General features: G+C 43.1%; 2 protein-coding genes across 2 annotated transcripts in view; one reads left to right on the top strand and one right to left on the bottom strand.

Moving 5' to 3' along the window:
• LOC308310848 (neural cell adhesion molecule 2-like) overlaps positions 1 to 27,724 on the top strand; it is a 111,002-nt gene extending 83,278 nt beyond the window's left edge. Inside the window, exons 8-17 of the mRNA XM_080757297.1 lie at positions 367 to 512; positions 7,352 to 7,502; positions 8,295 to 8,482; positions 8,847 to 8,943; positions 10,982 to 11,155; positions 13,696 to 13,815; positions 14,035 to 14,156; positions 17,172 to 17,346; positions 23,323 to 23,539; positions 27,567 to 27,724. Of these exons, the coding sequence (XP_080613423.1) occupies positions 367 to 512; positions 7,352 to 7,502; positions 8,295 to 8,482; positions 8,847 to 8,943; positions 10,982 to 11,155; positions 13,696 to 13,815; positions 14,035 to 14,156; positions 17,172 to 17,346; positions 23,323 to 23,539; positions 27,567 to 27,675 (1,499 nt within the window). The 3' untranslated portion in view covers positions 27,676 to 27,724. The remainder of the gene's footprint in view (positions 1 to 366; positions 513 to 7,351; positions 7,503 to 8,294; positions 8,483 to 8,846; positions 8,944 to 10,981; positions 11,156 to 13,695; positions 13,816 to 14,034; positions 14,157 to 17,171; positions 17,347 to 23,322; positions 23,540 to 27,566) is intronic.
• LOC308310571 (phosphatidylinositol 4-kinase type 2-beta-like) lies at positions 25,411 to 26,673 on the bottom strand (the record flags this gene model as incomplete). Its single annotated transcript, XM_080756957.1, has 1 exon — positions 25,411 to 26,673. One exon carries the CDS (start codon positions 26,671 to 26,673, stop codon positions 25,411 to 25,413), a length of 1,263 nt encoding a protein of 420 aa, XP_080613083.1.
• Positions 27,725 to 27,938: the final 214 nt, after the last annotated feature.

Here is a 27,938-nt window from a genome sequence, read left to right on the forward strand (position 1 = left end):
TGGCCCAAGACTGCTTTTATCCTGGGAGTAGGTTACAGGGAAACAATGGAAGACATTAACTCTGGTTATAGGAGAGAGGCTAAAATGGCTATTTACAGTAGCAGGAAGAATGCACTGCCTGTTTTCGTATCTTTAGCGAAAGCCAGAAGAATTAATCTGAAAGTGGTGCTATAATGACGCTTTATGTTCTGTGGTAGAGGATCATTTAATATTCAATATTGTTAGGTAGGCGTTTGGTTTTAGCGATGTATACATTATAGTCAGACAGGTTCTGTGTTGTCTTGACAAAAATGACCAAAAAAAGAATGTCTCTCTCTCTCTCTCCCTCTCCCTCTCCCTCTCTCTCTCTCTCTCTCTCTCTCTCAGTCCAGCCCCACATCGTCCAGCTGCGTAACGTGACGGCGGTGGAGGGCAGCGCCGCCATGATCTCCTGTGTGTCTGAGGGAGAACCTCTGCCCGACATCTCCTGGAGGAGAGCAAGCGATGGACACACCTTCACCCATGGAGTCAAGGTGTGTGTGTTTGTGTGTGTGTGTGTGTGTGTGTGTGTGTGACTGTGTGTATAAAGACATTCTGAAAAGGCTAAAGTATGACCAAATTCAATTAAACCACCATTCTCACAATCGATCAGATTTGTGTGTACTTGTATTGCTACACCCGCAAGCTCAAAATGTCCCCATGCACGAGTATTGTACAAATTTGAGAAATAGACTGTGGTTTAATTTGACCTCCTTTTACCTAGGAGAGAGGAGCAGAAACATAGAATCCATAACACCGTGACATAACTTGGTTTCTCTCCCCCATGTATTTATATCTTGTCAAGGTCACAGCGTATGATCCACATGTCCGTTGATGTGGAAAATAAAACATTCTCTTCTGTTGACGAAATGCCCCCCAAATAAACTAGAAAAGTGCAGGTCTCCACCAGGCAGGGTTGCCGGACCCAGGCCTATACAAACGGAATGAGCTGCAGCTGTACTCGCTTGGAAAAAGTTGACTTTGCTATGCTGTCTTCATCATCATCCAAATGAAATTTCCATCTATGCTTTCCTAAAGCCTCCCTGAGAAGTTAACAATCAAACAAATACTGGTAAATAAATACATAAATAATGCCTTTTGAAAAAGGTCACGGTTGAGATAAATGAGCATGTGTGTTGGCTGGAAACACCAGGGTTGATAAATCACTGCAGAATATGAGAGTAAGTACTTCTTCTGTCCCAGAGCAAATGCAATTATGTAAATGTGGAGCTGTGAAGCAACACACCTAAACATATACTATAGGAGAAGACAAACACAGCATGTTGATGATGGATGACTCCAGTCATTCTTGTTTAAAACTTTAAAACTGTTCCGCTCTCAATTTACACTCCAATCTTGCACGGACTACCCTGTTCAGCATCAGTCCTTTGTGTTGCTTATTAAATATGGTACAGTATGGTATAGGTTGTTAATTATGGTGCAGTGGGTTTTTTATTTTTTTATTGATTGATTGATTGAATACTTTATTAGTCCGAAATATCAACATATAACAGCACAAGTCAGTACAGTCAGACATTTATAGGCTAAAAGATACCACAATGACTTGTTTCCATTGTGGTCCTACAGTCAATGCATCAACATAGCATAAATATAACACAATAATACATAACATCAACAAATACAAAACACTACAGTATATGTACAAAGGAGAAAAGGGGGAAATTATAGAGAATGACGGCTCCTTTCTACGCGAAAAAATGATTTACCTCCCATTGTGGTTTCCTGACAGATGGATTGTCAGGCCTATTTTGAAAGAAGCCAGTGATCCACATTTTGTTTAGGGATGGTGTCGAGGCATTCCACATTTTGAGCAATAGAATGAGAATGTCCCCATGTTTGTGCTATAAATAGACGGGTGTTACCAGTTCGTTGTTACTCCCTCCAGTATTGTGGCTGTGGCTGTCACTCACTTTGGAGAAGTAGGTTATTAAATATGGTACAGTAGGTTAGCTGGATTGTGCTTTTGTTAAGAGTTTGACAAAGACATATAAGCCAGCAGGTCTGGACATTATTTGTGCATAAACTCATGATTGTAGATGAAAAGAGATTCATATTAAATATCTTCCTGAACTGTCAAGAAGGCCTCAAGCCTAGCTGTGTAGCAGTTACAGCCTCAATCAGGGAGATTTTGGTCCAACTATATCGGGAGGGGTGGTCCCAGTTCGAACCTGCATCAGGACAGGAGTGATCCTTTGGCAAGAGTAGCCTATACTTTAGTATCCTGTGTGTACCACTGCCAGTTTAAGTGACTCAAGAGATGAGATCATGTTGTCTTGCTCCTCACGGGCCCGGTATTCTCAAGAAAAATGTCCTGTTATTTTAAAGTTGTGTACTAAACTACAGTGTGTTTACATTTAGAGAGAGAGAATCTGATCATTATTCTGCTGAACACAGGATGATCCTAATGTTTTTATTTGTTTTCTACTCACACTTTTTTTTTCATATATCTCTCAGCAGGGTTAAAAGCTTCAGAGACATATTGACACAACATAATGGCGTGTTCAGTGCTGTGTCATCTTGACTTATAACTTTAATATGACGAGCGTGGCACACAGAGGGCCTCCGTCAATTATTTGATAAGAGAACAATCGTATGCTTTTAGGGGACACAAAGTCGTCCCTGTGGTTCACAGGAGACACACTGGCTCGGAACGTTTGACTCGTACGAGATGAGATTATCTTCCTCCTTGAGAATCCATCCAATCCTCCATTGTGATGAGCGACCTTGAGAAAATGCAAATATTGTATTCCCACTGTCACCAAATTAATTTTCTATTTATTAAACGCAATGCTTGCAGTGATGCAATCGTCTATGTTATGAGCAGATTATTTAGTAGTATGTCTTTATTATAGACCGGTCAGTATAAGATACTGTATACAGTATGTTATATAGACTCGCATAGCCAGACAACTATTCCACAAGCTTCGAATGCTATAGTCTGAAACTACTGTACACCTCCCGAAAACTGAACACATTTACATTTTATGCTCTACAGCAAGCTATAGGCTATGCGTAGATTATTTTGCTGTACTAGTCCATACCCGTTATACCCGGGGATATGACATACCCAATCCCTACCTCTCTCCCCCCACGCAACGGAGCCCCCCTTCTCTCGCCCTCTCTTTCTTCCCCCTCACACATTTCGTCCACACATTTTCTCACATTTTGAGGACACAATATCTAGAATTATTTGTTAGATGTTAGGATGAATTTGCGCCACTGTAAAGACAAAACAGAAGTGCTTGCTCATGATCAGAGCTTTCGTGTCCCACACTTTATGATGGAAGCATTTGATAATTTTCTGTCTGGCCACGCAAGACTATAGACTCTATAACATACAGTATCTATTAAATACTAGAGCTCCACCTGCTGGAGGGACAGATTAGACTCCCCTGAGTCCCCCCGCCCCTCCCCAGCACAATGAGAACCCCTCCTCCCGAGTCCCCACAGACTTGTGCTCAACCATGGGGCACGAGAGTGTCCTCTCCTTCCCCCTTCGTCACACTTACCGTGGGAGGTGTTCAAATACAAACAGAAGTACAACATCTCTTCTTCTACCCAAAATACTAATATGGCTGGCCGTATCACTCCAGTAAAGTAAAAAAAATGCCGCAAGAATATACTAAACACATCACTTGAGTACTTGAGTAGGCCTACTTAGTTACTTTACACCACTCCTGACTCCGTTCACTACATCCAGATGATCTAAGTATGCAACAGATACATACAAGGATACCTCAGCTGGGATATAAAGCCCTCCTCTCATTGGCTGATGTTTCTTCTGTGCAACACTAAAGCCCAGATAAGCTCCTGTGAACAGGATGGGGTGTCGATGGTCGAGGCTTAGCGGCTTAGGTTCACATAATGAGTCTTTACAAAGATGAATGTGTATTGATTAGCCTGGGGAAATCCATGGTGCAATGTACGTACACACACGCGCACACGGACACGCACACGCACGCGCACACACACACACACACACACACACACACACACACACACACACACACGGACTCACGGACACGGACACACACACACAGACAGATTAAAGTTATCAGTCACCACCACTGATTTCAGCCATTTGGATTCCAGAGAAGCCAGCATTTTTTTAACTCATTGACTGCCAGAGTTAAAACCGTTTCAATCATAGAAAATAATCAGTAGTTTCATCATATACATATAGTACGTTGATCCAGTGTGTCTCTCCAGATAATGTACTGTTGTTGATTCTTATGTCTCCACAGAATCTGCATTCTTACGTTCTGCTCCTGACATGTACAGTAGCTAGAAAGCAGTTGTGGACAGCAACTAAGTGCATTTACTTGAGTACTTTGTCCACCATCTTCACTTTGTTAAGATCATTTGTCATCCTTCGTCAAGCCTATTCTGTTTGAATACATTAAAAGAAAAACATAATTGACTGAGGCAGCGATGTTCCAGTTTGGTTGTCAGCAAAGTCTTAGGTGGTGTCATGTGGACGTATTCCTCGTTACCCGGGCAAGTAGTAGAGTCGTCCTGTCTAAATGGGTTAAGTATATGTTGGTGCCAATACTATGCTGTGGTATTGTTACTTTTACTTAAGTAAAATTTATGAAAATCTGAGTACCTTCCAAGTACTGTACAATAAACTCCAGGCAGCCTGCAACATTGTGGTTACACTTTAACAACAGCTGTGTGTAGCAAGACCTCTCAGTCTCAGGGCAACTTTATTACTGTTTCCATTAAAGTTAAATGTGATTATGCTAACTATCATTACACAGCACAGGCATTCATGCAGCGGCTGGTCAATTATTTTCTAGGCTGAATTATGTACTCATTAGCATGCACCGTGTGCGCGTCCTGCTGTGTCACTTAACCCCATGGCTAGACTACTTTTACTTTGTGTTATACTTCACTGACTTGGCGACATACGGTATGTCAGCATCTGCAGATCTGACTAAATACAAGTTCTAGCTACGTTGCATTGAAGCAAACTTCAGCTTGTAGATTGGCTGCTTTAGCCATTTTTTTAAATACTAGAGCGGTGCCCGTTGGGCACTACTGACCTACTTGGAACGATGCAAGTTGGAAATGCATGCCCCACCCAGATATTATGAGTCTATGCAGGCGTCAGAATGATGTCAGAACAGTCCAGCTCCATGTATGGACACTGGGCAGGGGCTCTGTCCAGAGCCCGGGCAGGACAACCGCGGGTTCGACCGACTCGACACTGGGCACTGCACCCCCTGTGGTGGGGTGGAACACGTGTGTCAAATTTGAAGTCGGTGGGGCGAACGGTTCTCGAGTTACGTGGATTAAAGACGTACAGACTTACGTACAGACGTACAGATAGAAAGAAGCAGATTCTTTTTATTTGTTTGTTTGTTTTTTTGCTAGAGGCTATGGCTATTTGTGGGTCCTTGGCATTTCTTTATTTAGCAGCATCAGTCAATTACACCAGTGATTGATGTGTTTCACTCTAATTGACCAGTTAAATCCAATATCATCGGGGGCTGTGGCGTGTTTTGTTTAATTTCCTTCACACTACACATTACGTGTGTATTTACTTTGCCAAATTGTACAATTTGTGAAATAGAAAATTTCATAGTCCTTAGAAAGATTATGGAAAGAAAAAAATAAAATATTTGGGCAGGAAAATATTCAGGTTGTGGTTAGGATTTGGATTAGACGTTTGGAGCTAGCTCTGGTCCATAGCTCTAATGCGTAGCCTTAGAGCTATGTTACTTTCAACTTCCGCCGCTCGCATGAATGCAGACCAGCCTCTACTCTTTATTGTAAATAAAAAGAACGTTTTTGCTACTCACCAAAACAAAGGCGGGTTGTGTCAATAGAAAGACTACTTTCCTTAGTGGAAGCACTCTGAGCCCCCCACCACACGTATAAACTGTACTTTTTGGGCAAAAAGGGATTTTGTTTCCACCGGGAAAAAAACATTTTTAGTTACTCCGCTGCGCCCTCTACTGATATTGCCCAGAGAACTGCCTCATAGAGAATATTTTTCCTCCGGTGAAAAAAAATCCCTTTTTGGCCAAAAAGTACCGTTTATACGTGTGGTGGGGGGCTCAGAGTGCGTCCACTAAGGAAAGTAGGCTTTCTATTGACACAACCCGCCTTTGTTTTGGTGAGTAGCAAAAACGTTCTTTTTATTTTCGCTAAAGAGGAGAGGCTGGTCTGATTTCGATTTGAGATTTAAAATTGTAAGTCCCATAGCCTTGTACTGCAGGGCAGAATCGTAGAAGCAGTAGAAGGTTATGAATCAGAGCTAGTTTGGAGCATGGGTCTTCAACAGGGGGTCCTCAGAGGTAATACAGGGGGGTCGCCAAATGTTTGTGTGATAGGACTTTTACATTAACCACTTGAACCCTAGCATCCCTATTCTGAGGAGAACTCTAGCCAAAAAATGCTGATCGCTTGTAGATCGGCTATTTTCGGCCAAGAGGTTTGGCTGAGAGGGAAACGGGCAGACATAAATGTCTGAAAATAATCGTTAACATGAAACCAACAATGGTGATAGTGACAAGACTATGAAAAAGTATAATTTGCAACACAATTTTATGCAGTATGTAGTGAGAGGTCCGTGCTTCATCTCTTTCTCAGCTACGGTGTCCTTGATTTGAAAAACCTAACTTCAGAGGTTAGGTTTAGGGGTTGGGGTGGTGCCTGAATTCAACTTTGGTGTGTGTAAGTAAGTAAGTAAGTACATTTTATTTATAGAGCACTTTTAAGTGCTGTACAGTAAAAACAACAATATAAACAAGTTAAAACAAGGCACAAAGGAGCAAACACAACAAAGAGTAAGAGCAGAAACATAAATTGACAACAATGATGGTCAAACTAAAAGTAAAAGTTTACAAGATAAAATGTATCCTAAATAAATAATTTTTAACTTGGACTTGAAACCTTCAACAGACTCTACATTTTTGGGTGGTGCAACCACTCCTACAACCAGCAATGTCCGTGTACCTGTGTGTAACAGCAATGTCCCCTGTACCTGTGTGTAGTCATGAGCACGAGTATGTGACTTATTAATACCAGTAGGGGGCGCCAGAAACAGAGAGAGGGGTAGTGCTGTGCCTGCTAATGAGCGAGAGAGGGGGGGGGGGGTGGGGGGGGATTGCACCACTCAGTTCACACGGGTGTGATTTTTAATTGATAAGGGTGTGTGTGTGTGTGTGTGTGTGTGTGTGTGTGTGTGTGTGTGTGTGTGTGTGTGTGTGTGTGTGTGTGTGTGTGTGTGTGTGTGTGTGTGTGTGTGTGTGTGTGTGTGTGTGTGTGTGTGCGCACGTGCATGCCTGGGTGTGTGCGTATTTAGAGCCAGGATGGGCGCTTTGAAGTGCGTGGCCGCCACGCCAAGTCCACACTGAGCATCAGTGGCGTGAAGCTGTCGGACCTGGGTCGCTTCGACTGCGAGGCTCTCAGCAGGATCGGAGGCCATCAGAAGAGCATGTATCTGGACGTAGAGTGTGAGTACACAGCGTCCACAGTCTGATCAACAACTCACAGCCTCCTTCTAAACTTCTTCATGTCAAGGACCCTCAAATTGACATACAGTAATATTAGCCCGCTGCACAGACCCTCATTTGAAAGGAATTAACGGTGTGCCAATATTTGTACAGTTGTATAGCAGAAATGATTCTAAACCATTGTAATTTCAAGGACCCCTAGTTTGATATGCATCAGGCTATGGACCTCTATTTAATAACTTTTTTTGTCTAATCATCTATCTTAATTTAACTTATAGAGGGTCCATTTGATTTCATGTATACACTCTCGGAGTGTCCTTTTGGTTCCTAACTATCATTTGGCTGGGGACCCCCTGGAAGCCCCCCAAGCACCCCTGGGTGTCCCCACATTCAAAATGTTTCCACAAGCATAGTCAAATCTGTGAAATAGAAATTGTCATGGTCTTAGAGAAAAAAAGAAAATAAATTGGGGCGTTATTATTCAGGTTGGTTTTGAGAACTACTGCTACTGTATATAGGATGAGATTGCTGGTGGTGAATAGTTCAGTATCACATCCTTTGGATTGAAGTACGTCATACACAAACTCACCCACTAAAACTAATTTACTTTGAGGACATTATTATTTCCACAAAAGGGCCCAATTTGTATTTTCAATCATTTTTGGATTCAGAGTAAAAGCGGCCATGTCTTTCCGGCACCCCAGAGCTTCTATTTTGAAGGCATCCCGGCACTGATTGTGTTAATTGATTTAAAATATTTCATTCTTTCTTTGTGTGTTGCTTTGTACACAGACATGCCCAAGTTCCTGTCCAACCACACCATCTACTACTCGTGGGAGGGGAACCCGGTGAACATCAGCTGTGACGTCATGTCCAACCCTCCCGCCACCATGCTGTGGAGGAGGGAGCATCTCACCATCTCTGCCGACAGCTCTGCCAACATGCGGGTACACCACACTGTGGGCCGCTCCCTGCTGGAGGTGGGTACCATCAGAGTAACTATAGCTACTGTACCTTAATAAAGTACAATTTTGAGGTATTCTGTACTTTCTTCAGCATATCAATTTATCAATACTTTACTTTTACTCCACTACAATTATTAGATTTTTAGTTACGAGTTAGTTTGCAGATTTGTATTATTATTACAAAGCATGAACCACTTCAGCCCTATATACATTTCGACCATTTGAAAGTAGCAGATCTACAGATCTTTTGTAGCCTACTTTTACTCACAGACATTTTGAATACAGGACTTCTTACTTCTTACTCTCTTGCGTAGAGTATATATTGCAAAGTTGATACGATGATGATGATGATGATTATTTTATTGTATTTTTGTCCCAGGTGACACCGATGTCCGACAGAGATTTCGGACGCTACAACTGCACGGCCGGAAACAACATCGGACTGCGGTACCAGGAGTTCATCTTAGCCCAAGCAGGTGAGTCTACAACCCTGACATAACTTGGCTTCTTCAGATTAACAAAATCATGTAGGAAAGGTTCCCTGTGGATATCATGGGGGAATTTACTACGAGGTACAATAAATGCAATGCAAAATGTATGTCATTTTACCTAAAATATTTGGGGCGTGATTCTGAAATACTATAGCTCTCTGTGTGTGTGTGTGTGTGTGTGTGTGTGTGTGTGTGTGTGTGTGTGTGTGTGTGTGTGTGTGTGTGTGTGTGTGTGTGTGTGTGTGTGTGTGTGTGTGAGTGAGTGTCTTGATGATTATGGCATACAGCTCATGAAAATCACAAAATCCTATGTCAAAATATTAGATTATTTTACGAGACCACTAAAAAAAATGTAAACGAGAAATGTCGACCATCTGAAAAGTATATTAATGTATGCAGTCAATACTACTCAATGGGGCATGGCATGGAGGTGATCAGCCTTTGTCACTGTTGAGGTGTTATGGAAGCCCAGGTTTGCTTTGATAACAGCCGTAAATGCATTTGTATTGTTGAGTCTCATGTCTCACACCTTCCTCTTGACAATACAACCTAGATTCTCTGTGGGGTTCAGGCCAATAGAGCTGGAAAGGTAAATTAGCATCTCCATGATGTGTTGAAACCGTTGTTAAGTTTTCACTGTCAGTGGATCAACACCAGCAGATAACATGGCCTAAATCATCACTGTGTTTTGTCAAGTCCAGAGTCTCAACACATCCATCTATTATGATATTTTACAGCACTGTGTGCCTCCGTACATTGACAAGCTTTATGTTGATGCTGATCTTCCTTTTCCAGGGGCACTTGGCACCTGCCCACAGAGCCAAAACTACTAGTAACTGGTATTACTGTGCTTAACTGACCAGCCAACTGGCCTGACTTGAACCCCACAGATAATCTAGGTTGTGCACAATGAATTGAGAATATATGAAAGTTTCACTTTTTGAATTATATTACGGAAGAAAATTAACTTTTACACATTCTAATTCATTGAGATGGAGCTGTACAGTATATTCCATATATTCCATAATTGTCAGACTCAGAGACCTCTCAGACCAATCTCAGCATCCAGCCATTTGGCTTATTTAGTGTCCCTGAAGCGCTCCGCTATTCGCTAATAGTCTTATTTGCTATTGGCATATAGATAAATCCCACTACAGCTTGTACGCCTCTTCTCAGCCAGCCTAGTATAATCTCAAATAGTGCTGCTGATAATAGCCCATTGCTCGCTATTTAGTGAAGTATTTACTATATATGGTAGCTCCGCCTAATACACAACAGCTTAGATTTTCTTTAGTAGAGATTAAATTGCCATGGCTTGGGGAGAACAGTACCGGGTAAAAAGCTGCACGCACACACACATCCACAAATGCACGCAAACACTATTTCCACAGCTCATGATGGAGCAGCAGGGGATGGTGGATGATTTGAAAGCTGAAAGCTCACCCAAGATGTCTCATCTTCAAAGCTAATCATTACGGCAGTCGTTCTCAAAGTGAGATTCTAGGCAGAGGCGACCTGAGCTATGTTTCACCCTTCTCAATTTAACTGGGACTCGCTGTCAGGCATTAGAGCGAGCCTACAGTATATGTGCTACGGGCCCTAATGGCTATTGGGCCACCAAATGAACGGAACTACTTAATATTCACCACACCAGACCATAACTCCCACCACGGAAATCACGTAATACCTTAATTGCAACCACTATATGGCATTAGTATTTCCTACAGCTTCCAAAAATGTGTTAGTCCAACAATCTGAACTAACCCTTTAAATGAGTAAACCATGATGAATAATGTTAGAAAACGGTTTGTGAATGTGAGAAACGAACACATGTAGCAGAGAGACTCACAACCTCAACCTGGTGTGTGATCTAAAAGTCTGATATCTCCCCCGAGCTAGAGGTAATTGGCTTAGCGGTTAAGATGTTGGCTTTCCACGCGTCACACATAGGTCCATCCGTAGTGTGTTGTTGCATTAAATCATGTAGTGTTTGATCAACGTGGTGAATGCTGTGCGTTTGCAGACGTGCCGTCCAAGCCGTACAGTGTGCGCCTGTCGTCAGTCTCCCAGCGCCTGGCCACTGTCACCTTCATGCAGCCCGACTCGCACGGCGGCGTTCCCATCGGACACTACCTGCTGCAGTACAAGGAGGCGGGCTCCCAGCACTGGAGGGCGGTCCAGTCACATGGCGTGCAGAGTGAGTCTGAGTTGAGCTGATTTGGAAACCCACACTGTTGTAGCCTGATTATCAGACTCTGAGCTTCCTGCTCTTCACTCAGTGGAGTGGGCGGGCCGGGGTCTGTGGGCTGGAAACCACAGTGGGTTCTCGTACTTCTCACAACGCCAGACGTCGTGAGCTTTGTAGAGATTGACTATTCTCACAATGTGTATCTGTGGAACCGAGGCAGACCAAATTGACTGCCTCAACTCTTACATTACCATGTGCTTAGTTGTCAGGGTGGTGGGTATAAAAGATGGCTAAAATCTAAAATGACACAAACACTTTCCCGGATTTACTGGGTTAATGACAATCATTTGTATAACAATTAATCATCAATTAAACTTTCATGATCGTGAAAGGCGTACTGAGATGTTTCCACCCAGCCACCCACCGCCACCCCAACCCTCCCATAGAGACACCCCCCCCCCCCTCCCCACACACACACCCCCACCCCCCACAGCTTGTGTCAGAACCTCCTCCTTCCCGCCTGACGGGAGGTCACCCCCAGAATGCACTGGGGCAGAAAGGGCGCGCCCGCCCTTCATGACAGCAAATTGATTTCCGGGAGCCTCTGGGCGGCACGAAGGAAGCAAACGTTGACATGGTTTCTGTAGAAGGAAAAATAAGTGGAAGGCAGAGAGAGGACAAAACGGTCACGCGATGAGTGGAACTGACAAACCTGAAGGAATATTATAAGTGGTAAGACACCGCTTATAATATTCCTCATTTTAGAGTCCATTACATGGTGATACAGCTAAATTAATGCCCTTTTAGCAAAAAAATTATACACACATGAATTACTTTAATCAGTGGAACTGGAGTAAAGTGTAACAGTGATAGACGTAACCCATTTAGACCTGGAAAGCCTACGTATATGTTGAATCCGGGAACACATTTGTGTCATTTTAGGTGATATATCGTTGCTGTCGGGCAGAAACCTACAAGAGTGTCACACTAAAGATACTTTGTCTCCCATCCAAAATTCAAACCTAATAAGTCAAATGTGGAATGATTTCCTGGGCATTTACACAAGCTATATTTTTGAGTGGTGCAACCACTCCTACAACCAGCAATGTCCGTGTAACTGTGTACCGTACCTGTGTGTGTACCTGTGTAAATGAGCACTAGTATGTGACTTATTTATACCAGTAGGGGGCGCCAGAAACAGAGAGAGGGGTAGTGCTGTGTCTCTAATGAGAGAGAGAGAGAGAGAGAGAGAGAAAGAGAGAGAGGGGGGGGGGGGAATTGCACCACTCAGTTCACACGTGTGTGATTTTTTGCTGTACAATTTATACTTGGCTTTATCATTTGGCTCACATCTACTTTATTATCTTTTAGGGCGGCTGTTTGCTGCAGGCAATAGATGAAATAAAATATCTGAACCAGAGTTTTATGCTGGTCTATACAGTATACACACCGTAGTTCTGAATGAAGAGGATCAAAGTCAGGTGGCATAAATGCTGTTGATGTTTGAGATGAATTTATGTTTTACTCTGCTGGGAACACAACACCTGTATGGACCTGGGTTGTGATGCCACGTGGTCTCTGTATAGAAGCTGATTTCCACAACTGAATAAAAATAGAAAGATAAGGATGATGTATTTTTTCCCCCTTGCTGTTGTAAATGTATATCTCAGAATTATTCTCGCAAATGTGACTTTATATCTAAATGTTTTGAGTTAGTGTCTCGTGGATCCAAGTATATCTCAGAATTCAGACATTATTTCCTCACAACTGTAACTCTTTCACAACTTTTTGGATTTAATTCAGTGGTGAAAATGGCCTTCCACATCTCGTAGTCAGCTACTCTTCACTTGAGTCCGTGTTACACTGATATCATGTGGAATCTCTTGAACGCCTTGTGTCGTTCGCCCAGTTTGCCCTTCAGGTCTCTTCTCTGTTTATTTTTTATCCTTTGAACGTCCCAGTGAAATAAATGATCCATAGCCTGTGAGCTAGTTCAGGCAGATAAAGTCGAGAGGTTTTTGCAAGGATGTGTGTGCAGCACCATGTGGGCGATGTACTGTATTGTATGTGACGTGTCAAGCAGCTGACCAAATTGGTGGTCTACTTAAGCTCACTTGCTGTCAGCGCGCTGCCACGGAATGTTGTGTGTGTATCTCCCTGCTTATAAAGCACTTTGGGGTATCAGTGTCCACTTTGGACACAGATAACATGGCAGCCAATGTCTTTGACATCATTACCAAGAGTCTCTGTCGAGGACGTGCTGTGATTGACCAGTCCTCGCTTTGACTTGTGCAGTAAGTCGTACTGGTCATAGTAACACAGTCAAGCCCACATTTGTGGAAGGATGATTGTTATTGTTTACATGTAACTTTAGAATTTTGTGGGACATACAATGCTATATAGTTCATAAAACAAATCATTTTTATCAATACAAATCATGTTCTCATGCTACAGTATTATTGGTCTCAATCTATTGGTGATTTATCTAATCGGACTGAACTAAATAAAGTCCTGTGACACTATGTGCTGTGTTCTTCATCACACTGCAGTGACGGTGGTGCTGACACCTCTGGAGCCCAACATCACGTACCAGGTGCGGGTAGCAGCCATCAACGGGAAGGGTCAGGGAGAATTCAGCCACACGGAGACCTTCCAGACATTACCCATCCGTAAGTCCAGTAGTCCACTCGTTTCACTCCCATGCCTCCACTATCTGGCTGCTTGGGGGGGGGGGGGGGGGACACATCCCAGCCCAAATCAAGGGGGGACGACATCCCAGCCCAAATCAACAAAAAACTGTGTCCACTAAATGTATGAGGAGTTATGGAGTCACAATCCACACTACTGTTCAAACAGACTCACAGACATGTGTTCAATCCCTTCTTCAGGGGAACCAAGCCCCCCGGCCGTCCACGGGCAGAGAGGGATGGGCAAGGCTTACCGCCTGGGGCTGATCAAGCAGGACGACGGGGGAATGCCCATCATTGAGTACATAGTCAAGTATAAGACCGTGAGTATCACAGAGTGTCAAACTTGACTCTTTTGAGCATCATTTATAGTCCATAGTTCTAATACATGGATTTGAAACGTTTCAGGCCGTGTAAAAATAATAATTTGAACTGCACCCGACTGCACAGACAAGCACTTCGGTTCTACAGATAAATATTAGTAAAATACTGTAGCTTCTGTAGTTCAGCTATTTTCAAAAAGTTTGCCTCTTTCTTAAAGGACCATTTAAGTATGCGACCATTTAAACCTAAAAAAAATAAAATAAGAAAATGAATGTCATGAAACCTTTAAAAGTCTATACATTTTAACTTTATAAATGTGCAGGTATAGTAACCCTGTAAACACTTATTCTGTATATGTTTGTTTACTGTTGAGTGAGAAAATAATGTTATATAGCTATAATGGATATAATGCTATTAATTTGGGGGACCCCACTTTGGGAACCTTGGGTCTAGTTAGTAAGGAGTCATAACTCCGACATTCCAGCCCAAATCAACGAAAAACTGTGTCCACTAAATGTCTGAAGAGTTGTGGAGTCACAATCCACACTACTGTTCAAACAGACTCACAGACATGTATGTAATAGTAGATCAACCTGTCAGGTGTAAAGGAGCAACTTGGACACTCATGCATGAAGGAAGCATGATTTCAAGTCCGTTGCTCTCCCCAGGTTGGCGGAGGGTGTGTAGAGCCCATCACATTAGATAATTGACACAAAATAAATATATAATAGCAGATCTACAAGCTCCTACTGTGGCACAAAGAGCTTGTAGGCCTATATATCTGCTATTTTTGAATAGCTAAAATCTAAAATTACACAGATGTTTCCCCTGTTTTAAAATACCTCAGATGACTTATGCATTATAAGGCCCAACTCTACCGAGTACGGTAGAGTATAGTTAGTATAATGTGATGAATGTTAAACGCAGTTATTTGAAACAAAGTCAAAAACAGTTCCAGTGGAAAGTGAATAATATAGTTAAAGCCAGCCAGTGCACAAAAGGCCAATCCAATTTGGAGGTTACATTTCCTTTTCTGTCATATTGGCAGTATAATTACAGGTCTCACTGCAAGTAACCTAAATGAATAAAAAAACTTAAAAAAGCATTGATTTTGTTTCTTGCTCCCAAAACGTGGTAGCTGCCCTGGATTTGTGACATGTTGAAACAACGATTGATTTCGTGATGCTAGGATTTGTTGAGCCATTAAAACAGAGCATAAATGTAGAAATAACTCTCCGCTAAGAGACAAACAAAATACAAATATCAGACAGGTTACATTACACCTTTAGCGCCGCTCTTACCATCATACATCATCCTACATCATCTTATTCTGGCCAATCACAATTTGCTTCCTCACTTTTCCATCATCACATTTGTCTTCAATGTTTGTGTTTACACAAACCCTGGGCATAGGATGGGCTATAAGCGACCCTCAAAAGCCAGACTAAAATGTTAGGGAGGGACTAGTGGAGAAGAGATCCAGTAAAACTAAGTGATTGTATGCAAAAAAGAAGGCACTGGCGCAGCTCAGACAATTTAGGCCCTTAGTTTAATATAACAGGGTGCAAATAAAAAGTGACAACGTTTCGATGTTTAAGTTACATCTTCGTCAGGTCATCAACTAAATTCATCATCTAAAATTGTCTGAGCTGCTCCAGTGCCTTCTTTTTTACATGTTACCTGTCCTGCTTCTGAGATGCACCAGACTGGCCTGCTATAGGCTAGAGGCGCGGTTGGAACTCCCTTAGTTTGGGTGTGCACACTCTGAAAATTGCAGATCTACAATTTCACAAGATGTCACTATACGACGCATTGTGAGCTTGTAGATCGGCTATTTTCAGCATGTAACCAAGTGTAAAATGTGCCATTACCTCGCCATCAAGGCAAGAAAATGATGGGTAAAAAAATAAAAAAGTATACATTGTTTAGTTAAAATACATGTTTGATGACAAAATCAACGTAATCGACTAAAATGGTATTATATAGAGCACCGAAGTCTGTAAGTCAATATCGGTAGAGGGCGCTATAAGTCTACTGATTCATGTACTTTTACATAGGGGGATTTTAGATCGCCATAGAACTGTGTTTGTAAAATAAACAAATCATCCCGTCTATTTCACTTTCACTGACTGAGAGAAAACGCTATTGTTACTGCTGCTGAATTAGTTACATTTTTGCTAGAAACAGACTACATGAAACATGACTGACTGATGTTCGTAAACGATACAAAGCCACCTCCCCGACAATTTCGCCAAGACAGTTTGTTTATTTTTGGACCACAATTCTTATATGAGACGATTTTAAGATGACCCCATGTTATTCTCCATTGAGATAAACGTCCATGAACCAGGGGATGAGCGAGTGACGTCAGGAGTTCGGCGCTCTATTTAGTCGACTAAAACTAGACTCAAACTAAAACATTTCAGACGACTAAAATATGACTAACACTGAATGGAATTGTATTCAAAAACTAAATCAAAATTTGCTGTCAAAATCAACACTGATGTGTTCACGCGTGTGTGAATAATCCCCAAAACACAGCTCTGGTCACAGATTCCAAAAGGCTTCCTCTCTGGATCTCCACATTAAACACAGTGGATGAGATGCTGTTCATTGAATAGAAACACGGCTGGCTAGCTGCTTCCTCCACTCTCTTTTGATGTTTGCACACACTGATGAAATGTACAGCATGGTCCGTTCCAATCATTGATTCTCTCTCTCTCTCTCTCTCTCTCTCTCTCTCTCTCTCTCTCTCTCTCTCTCTCTCTCTCTCTCTCTCTCTCTCTCTCTCTCTCTCTCTCTCTCTCTCTCTCTCACCACTAGTCCCTCCCTAACATTTTTGTCTAGTTTGTATTTGCTGACAAAATTGTCAGTTTATTTAGTCATCATTTTCTGTCTTCTTAGCTTTAGTTTTTATTTAGTTTCCATCGAACATTTTTTGTCATAGCTTTAGTCAACGAAATTAACAGTTTTCTGGATCTCTCTCTCTCTCTATCTGTGTGTCTCTCTCTCAGGATAAAGAGGACCGGTGGATGACCAAGCTGGTGCCGGGTTCCAATGACTTCACCACGCTGAAGCCTCTCCAGTGGAACACGCGCTACCAGGCGGAGATAACGGCACGCAACGTCAAGGGCCTGTCGGAGCCCACCTTCTACCAGTTCTTCATGCCTCAGGAGCCACACATCACAGGTAAACGCCAAGAGGCAAACCCCCTTCGCTGGAATTGAAGCTCACTTCCGGGCGCTCGAAAGTTTAAATTCCAAGGACCCCCCCATTACTCAAGACCCTGTGTACACCCTTAAGAGTTACAGATCCGTCCAGGGTCCATTTGGAATCGTATATCTCCAAAGTCCAAACTATACGACATTTCCCATCTATCTACTAACATGAACAGGGTCAAAAATCCTCTCCTCTCCTCTCCTCTCCTCTCCTCTCCTCTCCTCTCCTCTCCTCTCCTCTCCTCTCCTCTCCTCTCCTCTCCTCTCCTCTCCTCTCCTCTCCTCTCCTCTCCTCTCCTCTCCTCTCCTCTCCTCTCCTCTCCTCTCCCCTCCCCTCCCCTCCTCTCCTCTCCTCTCCTCTCCCCTCCCCTCGACTCCTCTCCTCTCCTCATGGGAACCTGTAGTTTTACACTGACTTATTTTCGTGACAAAAGTCAGACGTCCTGTGCTGTTGCCATGGTGATACTACTGTGATGCTGTGAGTGCCAGTTATCACTCACTTGCGAAACTCTTTTGTTCCTGGTCGTGCTCCATGAAAACAATAGAAAGAAAGAAAGAAAGAAAGAAAGAACACAAGTGAGGGGCACTCTGATCATCAGACATACATCATCTCATTCTGGCCAATCACAATTTGCATCCTCACTTTTCAATCTTCACTTTTCTGCCCTCATTTTTATCTTCAATGTGTACTTTGCTCAGCCAATAAAATCATCGCTATGGGGTACACAAACCCGGAAAGCTGGGTATAGAGCGCCGCAGTCCCCGCCCCCTTTCAGAAAAGCGAGTGGCCCAGGAAGTGGAAGCCCCATGCATTCTCCCATCGGCACTTTTAATATAATTTATTTCAAGACGGTTACGCCGCGGACAAAGCCAATTCGGATCGTGACGAATCATGACAATGAACACAATATTTTGGGACGATCAAATCATTAGAAAGAAGAAAAGAAAGTCAGGAGACAACACTATTTGTTATATTTTTCGTCTTATAAATTATTTGATCGGCCCAAAATATTGTGTTCATTGTCATGATTCGTCACGATCCGAATTGGCTTTGTCCGCGGCGTAACCGTCTTTAAATAAATTATATTAAAAGTGCCGATGGGAGAATGCATGGGGCTTCCACTTCCTGGGCCACTCGCTTTTCTGAAAGGGGGCGGGACTGCGGCGCTCTATAGGAGGGGCTAGCACCCCTCAAAAACAGTACAACAACCAGAAGCCATGGTAGGTTTTATTATTATGAGCTGCACAATAATGTCATCAAAGCTCTACATGAGAAATCCAGAGAGGCACTCGCTCTCATCTGGGAATGAGACTTACCGGGAATCGATGCCAGCAAATCAAAATGGATGTTTTTTTCTCTCCCCATTAGATGAATCATCCTCCCCCTCATAGATTCTCGCTGTACAAATTATCAAAAAAAGAAAAGTTCCAAAAGCAAGCTCTCGGTAAAATAGCTTTTGTATTTATTTGTGTTCATACAGTAGCATTGGAAAGGTTTGATATGAATATTTTATATCAGTATCAGATATAAAAAAGTTGTGGGATCTGCTATGTTTGAACCGTTTCATCATGCAAGTGGGAGAACTAGGCATTTGTAGAAAGGATTGTATAGATTGATTCTTGAAATGTGATTCATTGCCTCTGGCATCTGTTATTTTTAAAGATCAGCTGAAATCTGTTTGCTCTTATAAGTTATTGTCCTTGTTTCACTTTCTTTCTTTTCTTTCACTTGTTTCTTCAGTGAATCCCATCAGGCCGGCTCTCGGTGCCTCGGTTTGTTTGTCTGCATGCAAACAGATAAGATTTGTGGATTGTTTACTCGTCTATGGACTTCCTCCAGACAAACTTTCCCTTTTCGCTCACTCCTTTACGGAGACTATAATTCAGCTCTCAGGGAAAAAAACACCAAGTCACGTCCACTAATGATTCTGTTTATCGCACAAAGCATTAGCACCCTCTAACTTCCCCAATCAATGAATGTCCATTCAGTCACCATCGATCAGGTGAGGAACACCTCATATCTAATCAAGGTTCAATCGACACTCGGGCTGTAATGAGCTCGTCAGTGAGATGCATAGAAACGGCTTCCCAATCCACAAGTTGCCATTAGCAGGTGAATTAAATAACGGTACTAATGACCGTATAGATCACTAGCCAATCAGGGTTAAATGAGCAGCATTTTCCATGATTTTGGTCAAAAATAATAAATAATTTATAATATACCGTACATAACACCACAGAGGTCGTATGTTGGAATTCACTGTAGGGATAGTAATTATCGATTAATGCATTAATAGATAATTGATACGTTTTGATAAGCTTATCGATTGATTAACCGGTTAGTTGATAAGCAGCGTTTAATTTCATTTTTGGAGAATCTTAATTTCCCTCAATGTCTAACATTAAAATCTACACTTTGCTGATATACAGAAAGAATACAAAAGTCACATTATATTCCTTAATCAATGTATTTGACCATTGACGATACAGGGCCAGGCAATGGCATCTTTGTATGAGAATTAAGTAGAATCAATTGAAAAGTGCACTGTCTTGTCTGTCACGTCACATGCAAAAGCAGAGACGTTTCGATTAGTTATTTAACCGACTAATTTCTTAACGGCGATTCATCGATTAACTATTAACATCCCTAATTTGCCCGGTGTCTACGTGAACACAATGAATTGGCCCGTGTTTGGGGGAGCGAAGCCGGGTGGGTAGGGGGATTTGTCACTGCATGTATTCCTACGGGCTGTGTTGGGCGGGAGGAGAAGGACAAAGGCTCTACGGCCCCACGGCGGGGGCTCCTCACATGCACACACATTTGTGTGTGGGGAGGAATTAATTGACGACTAAACTTACTCTACCTTTTTGTTTGTGAGGAAAAATATATATACTGCACATATCCTGGTACGTATATTTAACTAAGAATCAGTGTTGGCATCATGTCTGTGAGGCTGTTTGGAGCTAATTTTATGCATGCAGCACGCTGATATGGTTCCTTCTTCGCATTTGAGTAAATGGTGCGCTGTGACTGGCCAGTCGCTGTGATTGACAGCCTACACCTAAACCTAACCCTAACCTTAACCTCAGTAAAGCATACCTAAAACTAAATGCCTGTAGGCCAGCCTGTAAATGCCTAAACCTAACCTCAGTAAAACTAACGCAGTGGCTGGGGGGCGTTTCCAAGAACCCGAATGCGTAGAAGATACCATATTAGCATGCAGCACTCACCTGGTCTGGTCTTGCATTCCATGGCAGGGTAATCTGCGTTGCCGAATAAAGCCCCGCCCTCCTTTAATTAAATCTTGTTTTTGGAGTCAGTGGGTTAAAATATTGCTGGCGTGACCCATGTCAGTGGGGCTGTTTTGGAGTCGGTGCACTGTAGCCAATGTAATGCCCGCAACACCTGGTCTGACAATGCGGGATGGGGTGGGGGCACGTATACATTCATATTGCCGAATAAAACCCTCCACCTTTGACCCATTTAGACCTGAGGCCGATTCTAAAAAAATCCTAACAGTTTTCTGAAAAACCTTATGTTTCTATGTCAGCAGTGCTCAAACTATCTCACGTCAAGGACCCCCAGAATTATCTGTATTTGGCTGCGGACCGCCATCTGAAAATATGTAGTTCCAGGGAGGGACCCCCCAGAAGCAAAAGGGGTTCCCGTTCTGAATGTGGTAACTTCTGTCTTCAGAATCAGTGGGGTCAAATAGTGCTGGCATGGTGTGTTTGGAGTTGGCATAGGCAGTGTGCATCACTGGGAAATATGTAGGCCTATTGTCGAATAAAGCCCCCCCTCATAATTCTGTTGTCGGAATCAATGTGGTCAAATATGTATTGTGTGAAATGTCAGGTTCAATCACATATTCCACAACGTAACTTTCACTGGCCTACAATCTATTCTACATACAGTGAAAACCATCATCTGGTTAGCTGTATGTATAGAAAGAATAGAAGGAGCATAGCAGTTTGTTTAGAATGATAATACCAAAACATTATAATATTACATACTGTGCTTAGTGTGCTATATACTGTATTTACATCACAGATCAGATCACAGATTTTAGCCTAACAAAAACGTTTAACACACACACACACACGCACACGCACACACAGCACACACAGCACACACACTTGCTTCAGGCGAGACGGAGGTGTTTGCTTTCCCTGAAAGTGCAGCTTTAACAGCAGATGAACTCGGATAAACTTGAAATGGTGAAATCCACCACAGTATAACCTGTGGTGTTGAGAAAATATTGATCCAATCTGTAAGCTTAAAAAACCCATCTCCTCCCCGAACCCAACCCCCCTCCACCCCACCCAACCGATTCACTTGTCGTTATCTCTCTCTCTCTCTCTCTCTCTCTCTCTCTCTCTCTCTCTCTCTCCCTCCCTCCCTCCTTCCTTTCCTCTGTTGTAACCTGCGTTATTCTTCTTCCAATCCGCTTTTCCTCTCCATGTCTTATCTTCTCTTCCCATCAGTTCAGTTGTATCATTGTCCAAATAGCATCTTGGAGACAATGCATTGCATGATCATTCTCAATAATTCTACTCCATGTGTGAGATTCCCCCAGGGGATCGACAAGGGCTTATTATATAATGGTATCTTGTCTTAAATCCTCTGTACCCTATTTTTCCGTTCCCACAGAAACAACGAGTTGAGAAAACAGGCTTTAAAGGTTCACTTCTGTGAATTACACCTAGCTACATGTTTGAACATTTATTTCATATTTACATGTCGATTTCAGCCCTGGCATATATTTCAGACATGCTCTAGTAGCCTATGTGAAGAGTCTACCTGTGCTTGGATAAATACAAATAAAAAGTTTTTCTCCTCTGGGGAAAATCTGGAGGCTGCACAACGGCAGTCCCCCAGTCAAATCTGGTCGAATGTGATTAGAAGGTTGCTGCAAGCACAACTAAAATAATACTGTATAGCGTACACCTCATAATGAATAGTGTCATATTTAAATGTATTTATGTATTACATGTATGTATGTATGTATGTATGTATTTGGTTAAAATGGGTGGGGTTTAAAAAAAGGCAAAAGCTTGCTCTGGTGCACTGGCCTAAAAGTGGGTCCTTAAAAACTGCTAAAACTTCTGAAATGTATGTATGTAGGTATGCATGTATGTATGTGTGTGTGTAGTATTTAAAAGGGGGGCATTTTTGTAAAAAGCCCAGCCCACAATACCTTCATATATTTAAAACTAATCCAAAATAGGGTTACCAGTGAAGGGCAAAATGCCTATTCACTGGGGACTATGCAAGGCAGAGGCGTCCACCCCCCTGAGTCCAAGTTAGGCTAGACCGCATACCTAAAGTATGTATGTATGTATGTATGTATGTATGTATGCATACTAATCAGTATGCTTATGATACAATAGTATACAGTAGTTTAATTTTGGACATCCCAATGAGACCGCATGGAACGTTAGTGAAGTGCTCCATCTTGTGACAAAGCAGAGGTACTGCGGACGAAATTGGCAATATAGTTATATAGTCAACATGGCTTAGTTTTCATTTAGTTGTCCTCTGTGAAAAAAAAGGTATAGTCAACGAACATTTTTTTTTATCATAGTATTAGTCGATGAAATCAACACTATGTGTTTCCCCTGTGTCGGCAGAGTCCGTGTTGGGTGGACTGGGTGTGGGGGTCCTGGTGGGCCATGAAATCAACACTATGTGTTTCCCCTGTGTCGGCAGAGTCCGTGTTGGGTGGACTGGGCGTGGGGGTCCTGGTGGGCCATGAAATCAACACTATGTGTTTCCCCTGTGTCGGCAGAGTCCGTGTTGGGTGGACTGGGCGTGGGGGTCCTGGTGGGCCATGAAATCAACACTATGTGTTTCCCCTGTGTCGGCAGAGTCCGTGTTGGGTGGACTGGGCGTGGGGGTCCTGGTGGGCCATGAAATCAACACTATGTCTTTCCCCTGTGTCGGCAGAGTCCGTGTTGGGTGGACTGGGCGTGGGGGTCCTGGTGGGCCTGGGCCTGGGCTCCGTGCTGCTCCTCCTGGTGGCGGTGGACGTCAGCTGCTTCTTCCTGCGCCAATGTGGCGTCCTCATGCTCATCGCCACGCACTGCAGCACGCCGTGTGCCCACAGCACCTCCACCGGCACCAAGGAGCGCAAGGACATGGAGGAGGGCAAAGCGGCCTACCTGTGAGTGCATGCCTTCATTTATGAAATTCTATATAGAGTCTGGAACTACACTTACCGAAATCTGACCAAGGAAGCTGGAATTTCCGTTCACAAAACGATATTAAAAAATATCTTTACATTTCTTTGAGGGGCGCATAGCTTTGTGTGTGTGTGTCTGTAGCACGGAATGTGATTGGCTGATGTATAATGATAAGAGTGCCCCTCACAAGTGTGATTGTATGATGATAAGAGTGCCCCTCACAATTTTTTTAAAATGACAACTTTCTTTTGTTTTAGGTTGTTCTCTTTTTTTCATTTGCTGCTTTCTTTCGTTTTAGCTATTTTTGACAGGGAAAAAGTGGCTAAATATGTATTTTTGCAAAATTTTACGTAGATTATTAGGCCTATTCATATAGTCCTACTAGACCCCAGAAAATTACATCTGACCACAAACGATCGGGATCTACTGAATGTGAAGAGGCAGGATATTAGGGGGATGCCATACTGTGTGGCAGTGTGTGCCATACGCTCAATGTGTCAGTTTGACGTTCTCATCATCATCATGATAGAAGGCACTGTTCACTTCACACCAGTGTGATTTGTTTGAGGGGCCCAGCTTTGAGGATTTGTGTAAACACAAACATTGTCTGAACATTGAATGTCATTGACAATGAATGGCCGGGTGCAGTACGTTGTTCAGACTAGTCATTGGTCCAAAAAAAAAAAAGACCCACCTCATCTCCTCAACGTAACCATAACGGCAAGCACGGGAGCAGACGCATGTCGGACTAATGCCCTGTCTGCTTTGAGTGTTTGTGTAAACACAAACATTGTGTAAACACAAACATTGAAGACGAAGGTGAGGACGCAAATTGATGTATGATGATAAGAGCAGCCCTGCACTTCACATGGGTGTGATTTATTTACTGTCTGTTGTGCATCTGTGAGGTCTGAACTAGATATTATGTTGATCATAGCTATTTTATTTTTAATATAGTTTACTTTTTGTCAAAAAAGCCTGCATATCGGTATCAGTTGATATCGGAATCGGAATTAAGAGTTGGACAAGATCAAAGAAACAAAAAAAATAAAAAATATATAAATATAAATATTTAAAATAAATATATATAAAATCTATACAGGGGAAATATGCATGGACTATATGTACAAAATGTGGTGTGAATAACCCTAGACAAATGATTGGTTGCAGATCGGAACTGCGCACTCCAATTTGTTGGGAAGTCAAAGTAAGTGCACACAAGACCACGTTCACTTCCTTGTTTACATTTTCTGAATACTCCAAACCGAGAACGTTGAGACACCTACAGTACTGTGAAATAGTAGGTGCATTAGGCCGAAGCTTACTCCCTATAATGCCTCCACTCTCCACTTTTAATCCCATTGAAGACAGTCAGAATTCTACACCCATTCTATTGTGCTACTATTATACTCTATTTCCCTCATACATCAGTTTATGAAGATGAGCTGTTCTTGCAGATAATCCCATCTGTTTTACTGCTGTGTCATCAAGTCTCTGAGAGGGTATAAATGGAACCAAATTGACCACAGATAGGCCTATTGCACATCAAACTGCCACCCGGCATGTAGGGCAACAAAGGATCTCCACTTCTGTCTGTTTTGGGCCACAGAGTCTTTTTTCAGAACCGCAGGCGTGATGCAAGGTCTTCAGCTCTCCCTCCACTGTCCTACACCAGGTGTTCTTGGGTTAGCCGCTTTTACATCATCTGGTGTCCAATGACCGGTGATCCTTTAAATGTAAGAGGTACTTTTCCCGTGGACAGTAGACACAGACATATACGCCCTCGCCATTCCCTTTCCACCTCTTTCCCGGTGATAGAACAACCCTCTGGATCACCTCCTCAACGTTCTGACTACCAGGCGCAGGAGGCAAAGACGGGCCGTCTGCAGTGAAAGGTTTGCTTGAGGATGTGGCTGCCCGCGTTTCCTCCAGAGCGGACGCACTGCACCGACATGGGGGGCATCTCCACCAGCTGGACAGGGCTCTTCCCATCCCTGAGCGCCTGGCACAGGTTCAACACCTGTCCTCTCATGACGGACATCTGACCCTCGAACATGGTCTCGTCAAAGCCCTGATCCACCTTGAACATTGCGTGGAGGTCCTCGCAGAGGTGCTGGACGAAGTCGACGTCGGAGAGACGGGGCAAGACCAGGTCTCTGGTCTCCTCGGAGAACGGCACTTTGGCATGGGATAGCCATGCCCAATAGAAAGGGTAGGCTCTCCATTCATCGGGGTGTTTGTAGGGGAACGCAAGGCCGTTGTCTATGGCTGCTATTTTAATGCAGGAGGAGTCTGGACTGTTTTCTGGACATTCTTTGTCCTTTTTCTCTCCCTCTGCCCCTTTTCCCGGCTTCTCGTACTTGATCAGCCAGTTGTCATACCCTCGGTCTGTGTTTCTGATAATGTAGTCCAACACGACAAGCCTCTCGAACTGCACCTGCAGCTGTTTTCTGACACTCTCCGGGGGAGGATCCGCCTCAAAGCGTTTCAGCCAATAGCATGCGTCATGGTAACCCTCAACAAACAGTTGAAATGAACCCACCTTGGGCGGAATGATGCCCATTAAGCGTTCGATTGCACTGTAGTGGAACGTCTTGCTGGATAGATGGACAACCTTGGTTTTGGGCACCAGTCCCAGGCCCAGCTTGAAGTCGACCAGCGAAGCAGCAGCCTCCGAGAGGTAGCCCTGGTTCGGCAACACGCCACTTCGCCCAAAACAGCACGGCAAACACAACTTCTGGAAGAATTTGGTCCATTTGGGGTTCAGGAGACCGTAAGGTTCTTCTGACTTTGGTTTGAAAACACCAACGTTTTTCCCATTGGGGTTCTTGACGAAATAGCTCCCACTGGAACCCTGGTAAATCCTGACAGGAAAGATTCTGCTCTCGATAGCTTTTTCCGCACTGTGGACGATATCGGAAAACTCTGGGTCGTCTGGGAAACAGTTTGAGGCCATGTTGTCTTCATCATCCAGTCTGCTATGCTTCTCCAGCTCATGGGTGTTATCAGAAGGGCCTAGTGTATGAACAGCCGCTCCAGGTTTCACCTTTGGGGGCTCCGAAAGGCCAAAGTTGGGCTCCAGCTCGGCCTTGCTCGGGTCACATTCTGACAGCATTTTGCTCGCTTTACAACTTTGTCAAATTTCCATTAATGTTCCCTTTAATACTTTCAAAATGTTCACTGCCTCCTCATCCTTGGACATCAGTTGAAAAAGTGGGTAGCTTCTATTTTTCAAACTCTGATGTTCCCACTGAAGAAACCTCCTTGAACTATGCCTTGGGCATGAAATCTTACTTCTGCATGTCTTTATATAGGCCTATGCCTATGACGTTTACTATGACGTTTCTTTGTTTGCGACCGAATGTCAGCCTCAAGTGACATCACTGTGACATCACTATGACATCATCAGCAATAGTAAAATCCCCATACATGAGTAAAGCCCCCAATTATGTCACTCAATTTGTCATGTCACGTCATATATTGTGCCCAGGTCTCGTGACATCACTATGACATCATCAGGGATGATAGTAAATCAGGGATCATATCATAGTTAATGCGACCTGCTGTCGGAATTAAGCCCATATTAGGAGTTCCCTGATGTCATCAATATTAGTATGGATATATGTCAGAACCTGTTCTTTACCCTCTATCAGACACTAACGCTAGGTGAAATTCAACCTGGCTGTAGAAAAAAAACAGGGATGTGACATCACAACACTTCAATAACTGGGTGGGGCATTAATTTCCAACTTGCATCGTTCCAAGTAGGCCAGTGCCCAATAGGCACCGCTCTAGAAAATCACAAACATAATTGTCTGGTGTTAATATTATTCTATAGGGCTAAGACACTGCTCCTGTGTGTCACTACTGTACAAAGCAGTGTATTCATTTAAGAGAATATGATTTGAACTGTCTTGAAATTCCAGACTGTCTGTCTGTGTGTGTGTGTGTGTGTGTGTGTGTGTGTGTGTGTGTGTGTGTGTGTGTGTGTGTGTGTGTGTGTCACAGGAAGCTACCGTTGAAGGAGGACAAAGACACTCTGAAGACAGACTCTATGGACATTAAAGTGCACTCTGACAACGGTCTAACCACACAACCTGACCACAGCAAAGCATGATGGGAAAATTATGCCCACCTCTCTCTTTCACCTCCTCAACCCCCCCCCCCCCCACACGACACGACACGACAGCAGTAGTTCCCAAACTAAAATAATATTAATCTTTCAAACGTACAGTACAGTACAGTGTACAACACTGTACACTGTACAGTACACTCCAACGTGCCATGTGACCAAAATCCCAGTGACGGGTATCATCAACAAAAATACCATGCCCCATTGCCCCATGGGAAAAGGCATGGCGTGTAAATAGAAAACATTAC

The sequence above is a fragment of the Protomyctophum bolini genome (genome assembly GCF_963924005.1).
Source record: "Protomyctophum bolini genome assembly, chromosome: 23".
Classification (NCBI taxonomy): Eukaryota; Metazoa; Chordata; class Actinopteri; order Myctophiformes; family Myctophidae; genus Protomyctophum; species Protomyctophum bolini.